General features: G+C 42.6%; 1 protein-coding gene across 1 annotated transcript in view; it reads left to right on the top strand.

The window, feature by feature from the left end:
- twsg1a (twisted gastrulation BMP signaling modulator 1a) overlaps nucleotides 1-12,097 on the top strand; it is a 40,319-nt gene extending 28,222 nt beyond the window's left edge. Inside the window, exons 4-5 of the mRNA XM_052023199.1 lie at nucleotides 1,926-2,192; nucleotides 9,596-12,097. Coding sequence (XP_051879159.1) covers nucleotides 1,926-2,192; nucleotides 9,596-9,777 — 449 coding nt within the window. The 3' untranslated portion in view covers nucleotides 9,778-12,097. The remainder of the gene's footprint in view (nucleotides 1-1,925; nucleotides 2,193-9,595) is intronic.
- The last annotated feature ends 321 nt before the right edge of the window (nucleotides 12,098-12,418 follow it).

Below are 12,418 nucleotides of genomic sequence, written 5' to 3'. Positions count from 1 at the left end.
CTGACTCCTACAGCACACCACTAGTCACTGGCCTCCATTCCGAGAAACAACCTTCAACCACCACCCTCTGCTTCCTACCTCCGAGCCAATTTTGAATCCACCTAACCAGCTCTCCCTGGATCCTATGGGACCTAATCTTCCAGACCAGCCTACCATGCGGGACCTGTCAAAGGCCTTGCTAAAGTCCAAATAAACAACATCCACTGCCCTACCTTCATCTACCTTTTTGGTTACCTCTTCAAAAAAAACTCAAAGGTTCATCAAGCACGATTTCCACGCATAAAGCCATGCTAACTCCCCCTGATCAGACTCAGTCTATCCAATATATGATTCTATGTCTATGCACAGCTTCATTTACAGTTATAGAGAGATGCAGCATGGAAACTGATTCAACAGTCCAACATCTGCACTGACCATCAAGCACCCATTTACACCAATTGTACCCTAACCTGTTTTATTCTCCCCGTGTTTCCATCAATTCCTTGCCCCCACACCCCTCAGGTTCTACCACTCACCCACACTGGGAGCAGTTTACAGAGGCCAATTAACTGACCAATCCATACATCTTTACACATCACAAGGAGAATGTGCAAACTCCACACATCCTGAGGTCGGGATTAAACCCAGGTTTCTGGAGCTGTGAGGTAGCTTGTGAAAGGCTGCAAAGCATAGGATTTTGTGCTTATGTCTCGGGGAGGGCAACTTGGACTTGGGGGAAAGAATGTTACCTACTGAGCAATGACTGACACAGTGACGAGCAAATTTTGAGTTCATTACAGAATTCAGCAGTGTTGCATCATATCTCTAAATAAGCATTCCTTTGACTATATTTCTTCTGTTTTCTCTTACTTTTCAAGTTGTTAAGATTGCTTTGTAAGTTATAAATCCTGAGATCCCTGCAGTGTTTGGGCAGAAGGTAACAAATCACACACGTGATCAGTGATCTGGTGTGCAAGGAATTTAACTCTTAAATCAGGCAATTTGGTGGGTTTGCTTGGAGGGAGGCAGGTGGGATTCGACACAGAGAGAAAAAGGAGGGTAAAGTAGAGGGGATTTTGTCAAAGACTTTGGAACAATTGTGTAGCCCTAGTCTCTTGCAATTTAATTATTTCTCTCACTTGCTGTTCAGAGCCCATGTCAGTGTGGATTGTGGTGTCCAGCGTCTGCTACAGTACAAACATCTAAACTTGTCAAACCTTCCTGAATATACAAATTAACGAGTGCACAAGTTCTTCTTAACAAGGATTAAACCAAGCACTAGAATATAATTAAAATGTACAACAAGTCAGGCATCAACAATTGAAGAGCAAAGTTTTTTACATCCCAGTTGGATGGCCTTTCATCATTAGTATCATTTAAAACTGATCAAAGTTTTCAGGATAATATTGGAACTAATAGGATATGGAGAGATGAAAAACTTATTTCCACTTAAAATTAGAATATAAAATCAGGAAACACTTATTTACTGGTGGTAGAAGTTTGCAATACTCTTGATTGTATAGCAATTAGTACAATGTTGATTGTTAATTTTAAACCTATTGTTCTTGTTGATCAAAGATACTAAGGAGTCATATAACAGATCAGGCACGATCTAACTGAACAAGCTTGAGTGCTTAAGTGACCTACTCCTGTTCCTCTGATGAACTATTTGTTTTGAGCCTTTGTAAATTCTGCTATTTCACTTTTTCTTTGGCCCTGTCTTTGTTCCTTTGATCACTCTTTCAATGTAGTTTTGAATATTCTCATTCATTGCTTTTCTGCCTAAGGATTTGTAAAGATAAGTTTCCTTTTAATGTTACACAATGGCTATTGCAATAAAAGATTGCTGATCCCAGTAGACTTGTTTATATCTTGAACCAGCATCCTCTAAAAGAGTGAAATCTGATAGGATGGCACTGTGATGTTAATTTTTCTTTAATTCCCAGGAATGTGCAATCCCAGAAATTATAGCGACACACCACCCACATCAAAGAGTACAGTGGAGGAGCTTCATGAACCCATCCCGTCTCTCTTCCGTGCTCTGACAGAAGGTGAAACTCACCTGCACTGGAACATTGTCTCATTCCCTGTCTCAGAGGAGCTCACCTATCACGAGAACCTGGTCTCCTTCTTGGAAAGCCTGGACATATCTCCGCTTCAGAATGTATCACTGCCTGTAAACAGCCCCCATGTAGAACTTGAGGGTGAGAAAGGTAATATATTACCATTTGTTGTATGGTTGTGTTGAGTTAGGGAACTTTTTTTTTCTATGTCAGAACATATTATTTCTGCTTGTCTTTCCACCTGTGATTTTGGCCCAGTTTTTTTTCTTCATTCACAAAGCCTGGCCTGCTGAACACGACCAACAGCCCTGCTATTAGCAACACACAACACAAGCAAAGAAGCACAATCTGATCCTAACTACCACATTGACTCATCTGGTCTCGCCATACCAGGGATATTCCCTTTGTTCAACCCATCCTTCCCCCATCGTCTCTGTTGCTGAAAACTATCTTGTACCTCTCTTTCCCACTTCTGATGAAGGGTCTCAAACCTGAAACATTAACTCTGTTTCTCTTTCCACAGAATGCTGCCTGACTTGCTGAGGGTTTCCAGCATTTTCTGTTTTTTTATTTCAGATTTCAGCTTCTGCAGTGTTTTAGCTTTTCAAATGTTTCCTGTAATCTGAGTTATCAGCTGATATAAAACAACAGTGCTTGAATTATTTTAGTTTATACACTTCCTTTGCCATAAGCAATTGGAACAAAGGTTGTAAAGCCTGTTCTCCTGAAGCACAATACACTTTGGCTCTATCACAATGTATTATAGGAACAGTTTTGCTTAAGGTGTTTGATGAGGTGACTGGGTGGAGAGACTTAAATCTGTATGGAAAAGGGCACTGGTGTAGTTAACTGACAAGTTACAGAAAATGCTGTAATAGAAGTTGCAACACCTGCCCTTTTACCCCTTCCCTTCTCACCATCCGAGACTTAAACAGTCTCTCCAGCTGAGTCCTTGTAGCTTATATGATTGCCCCCTCCCTCTCTCTTCCCCACCGCACCCTCCATTCAGCTCAATGCGTTGTGTGAAATATTGTTTGCAAAGCACCATAATAAAATTATACAGTTAACAGAATAAAACTTTGGATCACTGCCAGCACTTTATAGCTATTCCAATTCTAGAGTTAGAACATAGAAAACCTACAGCACAATTCAGGCCCTTCGGCCCACAAAGCTGTGCTGAACATGTCCCTACCTTAGAAATTACTAGGCTTACCCATAGCCCTCTATCTTCCTCAGCTCCATGTACCTATCCAAAAGTCTCTTAAAAGACCGTATCGTATCCGCCTGCACCACCATTGCTGGCAGCCCATTCCACGAACTCACCACTCTTTGAGTAAAAAACTTACCCTTGACATCGCCTCTATACCTACTCCCCAGCACCTTAAACCTGTGTCCTCTTGTGGCAACCATTTCAGCCCTGGGAAAAAGTCTCTGACTATCTACCCGATCAATGCCTCTCATCATCTTATGTACCTCTATCAGGTCCCCCCGTCCTCCTCTGTCACTCCAGGGAGAAAAGGCCGAGTTCCCTCAAACTGCTTTCATAAGGCATGCTCCGCAATCCAGGCAGCATCCTTGTAAATCTCCTCTGTACCCTTTCCATGGCTTCCACATCCTTCCTGTAGTGAGGTGACCAGAACTGAGCACAGTATTCCAAGTGGGGTCTGACCAGGGTCCTATGTAGCTGCAACAATACCTCCCGGCTCCTAAATTCTATTCCACGATTGATGAAGGACAATACACCATGTGCCTTCTTAACCACAGAGTCAACCTGTGCAGCTGCTTTGAGCGTCCTATGGACTCGGACCCCAAGATCCCTCTGATCCTCCACACTGCCAAGAGTCTTAGCATTAATACTATACTCTGCCATCATATTTGACCTACTAAAATGAACCACTTCACACTTATCTGGGTTGAATTCCATCTGCCACTTCTCAGCCCAGCTTTGCATCCTATCTATGTCCCTCTGTAACCTCCGACAGCCCTCCATACTATCCACAACACCTCCAACCTTTGTGTCATCCGCAAACTTACTAACCCATCCCTCCGCTTCCTCATCCAGGTCGTTTATAAAAATCACAAAGAGTAAGGGTCCCAGGACAGATCCCTGAGGTACACCACTGGTCACTGACCTCCATGCAGAATACGACCCTTCAACAACCACTCTTTGCCTTCTGTGGGCCAGCCAGTTCTGGATCCACACTGCAATGTCCCCTTGGATCCCATGCCTCCTTACTTTCTCAATAAGCCTTGCATGGGGTACCTTATCAAATGCCTTGGTGAAATCCATATAAACTACATCTACTGCTCTCCCTTCATCGATGTGTTTAGTCACATCCTCAAAAAAATTCAATCAGGCTCGTAAGGCAGGACCTGCCCTTGACAAAGCCATGCTGACTATTCCTAATCATATTATACCTCTCCAAATGTTCATAAATCCTGCCTCTCAGGATGATCTCCATCAGCTTACCAACCACTGAGGTAAGACTCACTGGTTTATAATTTCCTGGACTATCTCTACTCCCTTTCTTGAATAAGGGAACAACATCTGCAATCCTCTGGAACCTCTCCTGTCTCCATTGATGGTGCAAAGATCATCATCGGAGGCTCTGCAATCTCCTCCCTCGCCTCCCACAGCAGCCTGGGGTACATCTCATCTGGTCCCAGTGACTTATCCAACTTGATGCTTTCCAAAAGTTCCAGCACCTCCTCTTTCTTAATATCTACATGGTCAAGCTTTTCAGCCTGCTGCAAGTCCTCACTACAATCACCCAGATCTTTTTCTGTAGTGAATACTGATGTAAAGTATTCATTAAGTACCTCTGCTATTTCTTCCGGATCCATACACACTTGTCTGCATGGGTTTCCTCCGGGTGCTCCGGTTTCTTCCCACATTGCAAAGATGTACGGGTAGGTTAATTTGGGTTTAAAATGGGTGGCGCGGACTCTTTGGGCCGGAAGGGTCTGTTGCCACGCTGTAAATAAAATCTTTTTAAAAATTTCCCACTGTTGCACTTGATAGGTCCTATTCTTTTGCATCTTATCCTCTTGCTCTTCACATACTTATAGAATGCCTTGGGGTTTTCCTTAATCCTGCCCGCCAAGGCCTTCTCATGTCCCCTTCTGGCTCTCCTAATTTTCTATTTAAGCTCCTTCCTATTAGCCTTACACTCTTCCAGATCTCTAACATTACCTAGCTCTCTGAAGCTTTTTTGACTAGATTTATTATAGCCTTGGTGCACCACGGTTCCTGTATCCTATCGTAACTTCCCTGTCTCATTGGAACATGCCTATGCAGAACTCCACACAAATATCCCCTGAACATTTGCCACATTTCTTCTGTACTTTTCTCTGAGAACATTTGTTCCCAATTTAAGCTTCCAATTTCCTGCCTGAGAGCCTCATAATTCCCTTTACTCCAGCTAAACGCCTTTCTAGTCTGTCTGTTCCTATCTCTCTCCAATGCTATCGTAAAGGAGATAGTGATCATAATTCTATCTCCAAAATGCTCTCCCACTGAGAGACCTGACACCTGACCAGGTTCATTTCCCAATACCAAATCAAGCACAGCCTCTCCTCTTGTAGGCTTATCTACATATTGTGTTAAGAATCCTTCCTGAACACACTTAACAAACCACCCCATCTAAACCCCTTGCTGTATGGAGATTCTAATCGATATTTGGGAAATTAAACTCTCCCATCACAACAACTCTGTTATTATCACACCTTTCTAGGATCTGCTTCCCTATCTGCTCCTCGATATCCCTGTTACTATTGGGCGGCCTATAAAAAACACCCAGTAAAGTTATTGACCCCTTCCTGTTCCTAACCTCCACCCACGGAGACTCCATAGACAGGCCCTCCAGGACATCCACCTTTTCTGCAGCCGTGACACTACCTCTGATCAACAGTGCCACCCCCCCCAACCCCCCCCCAACCTCTTTTGCCTCCCTCCCTGTCCTTTCTGAAACATCTAAAACCCGGCACTTGAAGTAACCATTCCTGTCCCTGAGCCATCCAAGTCTCTGTAATGGCCACCACATCGTAGCTCCAAGTATTTATCCAAGCTCTAAGCTCATCTGCCTTGTTCACAATACTCCTTGCGTTAAAGTAGACACATCTCAAACCATCTGTCTGAGCACGTCCCTTCTCTATCACCTGCCTATCCTTCCTCTCGTATCGACTACAAGCTTTCTCTATTTGAGAGCCAAACACCTCTTCCCCAGTCTCTCCAATTCAGATCCCACCCACCCCCCAACAATTCTAGTTTAAACTCTCCCCAGTAGCCTTAGCAAACCTCCTCGCCAGGATATTGGTCCCCCTGAGATTCAAGTGCAACCCGTCTTTTTTGTACAGGTCATACCTGCCCCAAAAGAAGCCCCAATGATCCAGAAATCTGAATCCCTGCCCCTCACTCCAATCCCTCAGCCACGCATTTAAACTCCACCTCATTCTATTTCTATACTCACTGTCGCGTGGCACAGGCAGTAATCCTGAAATTACTACCTTTGAGGTCCTGCTTCTCAACTTCCTTCCTAACTCCCTATAGTCTTTCTTCAGGACCTCATCCCTTTTCCTACCTATGTCGTTGGTACCAATATGTACCACGACCTCTGGCTGTTCTCCCTCCCTCTGCAGAATATCTTGGATGCAATCTGAAACATCTTGGACCCTGGCACCTGGGAGGCAAACTACCTTCCGAGTTTCCTTCCTGCATCCGCAGAATCGCCTGTCTGCCCACCTAACTATACAGTCCCCTATCACTACTGCCCTCCTCTCTCCTTCCCTACCCTTCTGAGCCACAGGGCCAGACTCTGTGCCAGAGGCACTGCCACTGTTGCTTCCCCCAGGTAGGCTGTCTCCCCCAACAGTACTCAAGCAGGAGTACTTATTGTCAAGGGGTACAGCCACAGGGGTACTCTCTAGTACCTGACTATTTCCCTTCCCCCTCCTGACTGTGACCCACTTGCCTGACTCCCATGGTCCCGGTGTGACCACCTGCCTATAACTCCTTTCTATCACCTCCTCATTCTCTCTGACCATACGAAGGTCATTGAGCTGCATCTCCAGTTCCCTAATGCGGTACCTAAGGAGCAGCAGCTCGACACACCAGGTGTAGATGTGGTCGTCCTGAAGGTTGGGAGACTCCAGGACCTCCCACATCTGACACTGAGCACAGAAAACCGCACTCATTCTACTTCCTTTCCTCAAATCCCCTACCTCGCCTCACCCCGTTACTGCCTAAGCCCATTGAGCCAAAGCCCAATCACTCTGCTCCCTCGCACTCTGCTGCCCACTCTGACGCTACCCGCTGGTTATGGCAGTTTTCTTTTTAAACTGCCCGCGCACTAACCGCTTACGTCACGTCCCTGCGCAGTCTTGCCCCGCTATTCCCGATTAGAGAGAAAAAAAACTTAGCTGCTCCGAAGTCTGCCGCAACGACCCAAAAACGGAAAAAAAAACTTTTTCTTAAAAGAGAATCTGACGGGTCAATTATGTTGCAAATATTGACTGTTTCTTTTGAGAATAAACGTGTTTTGGATTAGAAAGGCAAGTATAATTACAATTTTCAGGAGAATAGTAAGTTAATGCACTGGGAATTAATGCTAGTTTTAATTTCCCATTCAATGTCGCTGATACCTTGTACAGGTGATCCTCGTGTTTATGGCAGTTTGGGTAATGGATGTTCGCCCTTACGGAATTCACAAATCCCTGTCAAAACATTTGGGATACAGAATAAAAATTCATTCTCACGAAATTTATGTGAGGGAAGAAAGTAAATAATTTCAAAATTACTTTTTCAACTCCCATTTCTCGACACACATGCAGATGATGCGGCTTTGTATTACAAAAAATCAGGACAGGGACCGTTTTCTCATAACGTGGGCATTGCCTGTGTTACAAGAGGTGCAGTAAGAAGCCTTTCTCCATGGAAGGGGGCATGTGTTTAATGTTAAGGAGTGAGAGGTTGAAGGGGATCTGGGACACACTGACTGACTGGGTGGTGGAGGTGGGTACTTCATGTTTAGGAAACGTCTGAACAGATCATAGCAGCGCATTATGTTGCATGTTAACCATTACTTCTGGAGTACTATAGAGATTTAGCTTTGGCCCTTACTATTTTCCGAAAGCACAATGGTGTTCACCTGTATGCAGATGCCATCCAATTTTACCTCACGTTCACCTCCCTCAACCCACCAGTGCCTCTTGTCGTTAAAGCAAACAGCAAAAAAAAATCTTGAGCTGCTGTAAATCTGAAATAAAAACAGAAAATGCAAGAAATATTCAACAAGTCAGACAGCATCTGTGGAAAAAGTAACAATGTCAGTGACCTTTTTATTAGAGCTAATTTAATGAAAGGTCATCAGCCCAGAATGTTAATTCTCTCCACAGATGCTGCCTGGCCTGGACAATATTCCCAGCATTTTCTGATTTTACCCCTAATTTGTCATGCTGTTTGGCCAGTATCCAGGATTGGGTGGTCATTAATTTCCTTCGTGCAATCACATCTTTCCTATCGTGTGGCGATGAACACTGCACACAGTATTCCAGTTGGGACCTAACCATGTTTTATCAATTTGTACCAAGATGCTGCTGTTGTATTCTGTGCCCAGGCTAATGAAAGCAAGCGTCCCATATTCCTTCATCACCACCTTATCTACTGGTGCTGCCACCTTTATGGATCTATGGACTTGTACACCAAGGTCCCATTGTTCCTCAATACTCCCTAAAGACCAACTGTTCATTGTGTATGTCCCACCATTATTAAACCCCACCTCCCTCCAAAATACATCACCTCACAACTATCAGGATTAAATTCCACCTGCCTTTGGGAAAACTAAAGCCATTGTCTTCAGTCCCCACTTCTGTTCCCGGCTCTGTATCCTAGCAACCGAGTGCAATTCTTTGCAGTCCCGGTGTCATGATTGATGCTGAGTTCAGCTTCTGGTCTTGCATCCACACCCATACCAAGACGACTAATTTTCACCTCCATTACATTGCCTCAGCGGATATGCTGAGACCTTCATCCATATTTTTGTTATTTCTTGGTTAATTACTTCGGTGCAATACTGCCCACTGTCTCACTTTGCACCCTTGCTGAACTCACGCGAAGCAAAAACTCTGCTGCCCCATTTCCATCACCCTTGCATTTGTCGGCCTTTGTTTTTCTCTTTTTCTGACGTTGCCTAAATTTTTTAAAAAATCGTTATTCTTGTTTTCAGATTCCTCCATGGCCTTACCCTACTCTGTCTGTAACCTCTTGCAGCCAACACCTCTAAGATCTCTGTGCTTTTTCGGTTCTGGTCCCCTGCACGTTCCCAGTGGAATTCCTTTCCTTATCACTCAGCCAACCTCTTCTCCTTTAACTGCATCTTAAACTACCACTTTGAGCAAGTTTTTTCACACCTCTTTTATCATCTCTGTCCCAATAGGTCCCAGTGTCAAGTTTTGATTGCTAACATTTATATGAAGCGTCATTGGATATTTTGCCCTTTCAAAGGCATGTTCTTGTGTTTTAATAATTTTTGACTTTTTTTGTATTTAAATTACAGAGCCTCACTGCACAGTGGTCTACTTCAATGACTGCATGTCAATCCATCAGTGTAAAAATTCATGCGAGTCCATGGGTGCCTCGAAGTACAGATGGTTTCACAATGCCTGCTGTGAATGTATAGGCCCAGACTGCATTGATTACGGCAACAAAGTGGTCAAATGCATGAACTGCACCTTTTGAAGACAGGACTGTAATGTTGAGAAGGTAGCATGTAATTGCTGTAGAGCTAAAAATGGTGACTGTCTTTTTATGTGAAGTTTTATGTTGTTTTGCTATTTTTAAATTTTTTTTTGTTAAAAGTTCTGCACTTCATGCTTAAGAATGTATACAGATGTTGGATCTTCAAAGTGGATGTGAGAGTTGAAACTGCAGCTTTTTTTATGATGTAATTTACTGCTGATGTTGTGTAATTTAAAGAAAAGCATTCCTTTAAAATCATACTGACATGTAGATATATAGAATAAATCAGTTGTATCTTCTGTTTTTTAATTGATATACTCCTGCATCCACTTACATAGTTTTATGATTAAACTATTCTCGTAGGGGTGACGAGGGGTGTTTAGTAGTTAGTGCTACTTTTCTCTCTAGCTTATGTACATAGTACTTTAACAATAAAATGAATCCCAAAAGATCTACCTGTAGATCATGTTGGAAATGATCTAGCAGAAATATCCATGTTGCACAAAGTATTCTGTTGGCTTGGGTAACCATTGCTATTTTAGTAATTTGGCAAAAACTAAGTGATTTGTATGAATATTAGAAACCAAAGTAGGCATTTCAGTCCCTCACTGAATGTTCATCTTTCAAAAACTGCTTCACCCTTACTCCCCCCAAGCAGTCTAATGTGGAGCAGAATGCAAGGCTGTCTCTTATCATTAGAGAATTGTACTTGGCATATAAAAAAGACATTTCATTTCATTATGCTAACATACTTTGTGTCATCAACTGAATTCCTCCCCATGCTCTGAGCCAATACAGTCTTGACTTGGAACTCCTGCATAGTCTCACATAAATAATTAGACATACCTCAGTGATTTACAGAGATGTTTGAAACACAAATAAGGTTTAAGTCCAAAGTCTGCTCTGTTATTCAATTAAATCAGAGCTAAGTTGCTTCCCAACTCCAACTCCCAACTCCACTTTTCCACCTTTGCTCTTCATTCTTTGAAAATAGTTATCATTCAGCACACACAGTCCCTGTATTAATTGAACGGCTCAAGTGAACAGTGTGAGCTGTGGCTGAGTTGGGAGCACTTGCCCCTCTGAGTTAGAAGATGAAAGGTTCAAGACCCAATACAGAGGCTTGAACTTAAAAATAATAGATTTGCATTCCCATGTAGTACAGAGGGAGTGCTGCATTCCTGAAAGGCTTTCCCTCCTCGTTTGCTCCCTCAGGTTAGTTATTTTGAAGAAAACTTCCAAGCTTGATCAAATTTTACAACTAAAACAGATTGGTCATTAGCAGGAGCCCACTGTGTACAAATCAACTGCCATATTTCCTTCACTACAACAGTGACACAAGATCACAAGAGATGCTTTAAAAATCCAGATCTGCTTCAATCCAATATAGAACATAGAAAACCTACAGCACAATTCAGGCCCTTCGGCCCACAAACCTGAGCTGAACAGGTACCTATCCAACAGTCTCTTAAACGACCCCGTCGTATCCGGCTCCACCACCGTTGCCGGCAGCCCATTCCACGCACTCACCACTCTCTGAGTAAAAAAATCTCTGGAGCAGAATTGAAGAAGTTTTGCTAGAGGACTGCACTGGCAAGTAAAATGGACTGAAAGACTGAAGTACTTCTGAAATTCTTCCTCCCACCCTCAATACAAAGCAGTCCTGACATGGAGCTCCTGTGAAATCTAATGCAAACATCCCCTGATGTATGTACTTCTGTCAAATCTGCTTTACTTCAGAGGGAAAACTGGTCCTAACAGTTCCTTTCCTGATTCGTACCCTCTTCAAGGTGGAATGTTTTTTTCTCTGGTCACGGTGTTCTCAAAGTTGCCAAGGCTTCCTCATGTTTGTTCTTTGTGTGATGGTTATGCATGGAGTTTGGGTTCTTACTCCAACTTTTAAGACCACTGTTCCACATGTCCTGAATGTTCTATATTGCAAACAGTACTCTTCTGTTAATAATTTTTTTGAATGATCTTAAAATTTCATTTGGTAATTAAATTGCATATTATGGTAAATTTCATCAAGAATGTTAAATTAACAAATGAATTCTATTCCTCGGTACCTCTGTGACCAGGCTTTATTCTAATCTGAGAATCTAGATCACTTGTTAATGCTGCATATTTTAAGGCAAATTCACAGTCACGGTGGTAAAGCTGGTTTTACTAAAGTCCAAACGGAAAACAATTGGATTTAAATAGATTGGAAATTGAACAATCATTAACAACAATGAATACAATACAGGAAGCCTTGAAACTTGTAGAGTTGCATAAAATTACTCTAGATGATGTTTGGGTTCGATTTAGTGGTTTTGTGAAAGTTTTATTTAAACATGATCTTCATACCTCTCCCTAATATCACAACGAAACATGAAAATATGACAATTCCTTGATTTATAAATGATTTTACAAATTTTCACTAAGATGTTGTGACTCTTTGGGGTACATGGACAAAGCTGTTCTTGGCTTTAACAAATAGTACACTGTCCTGCATGCATGGGAATGTACTGCTAATATGGGTTTAATGCATTTTGCCCTGACTTCTTGATTTGTGAAATTTTATTTGGCATTTTCCAAGTACACATTTCTTTCTTAAATCAGGCGGCTATAGAGAGCTTGGCTTGCCAATCTTTTTGTACAC

Source organism: Pristis pectinata, chromosome 9, assembly GCF_009764475.1.
Source record: "Pristis pectinata isolate sPriPec2 chromosome 9, sPriPec2.1.pri, whole genome shotgun sequence".
Lineage (NCBI taxonomy): Eukaryota > Metazoa > Chordata > Chondrichthyes > Rhinopristiformes > Pristidae > Pristis > Pristis pectinata.
The sequence above is the reverse complement of the archived record's forward strand: the minus strand, read 5'-3'. Positions and strand labels throughout refer to the sequence as shown.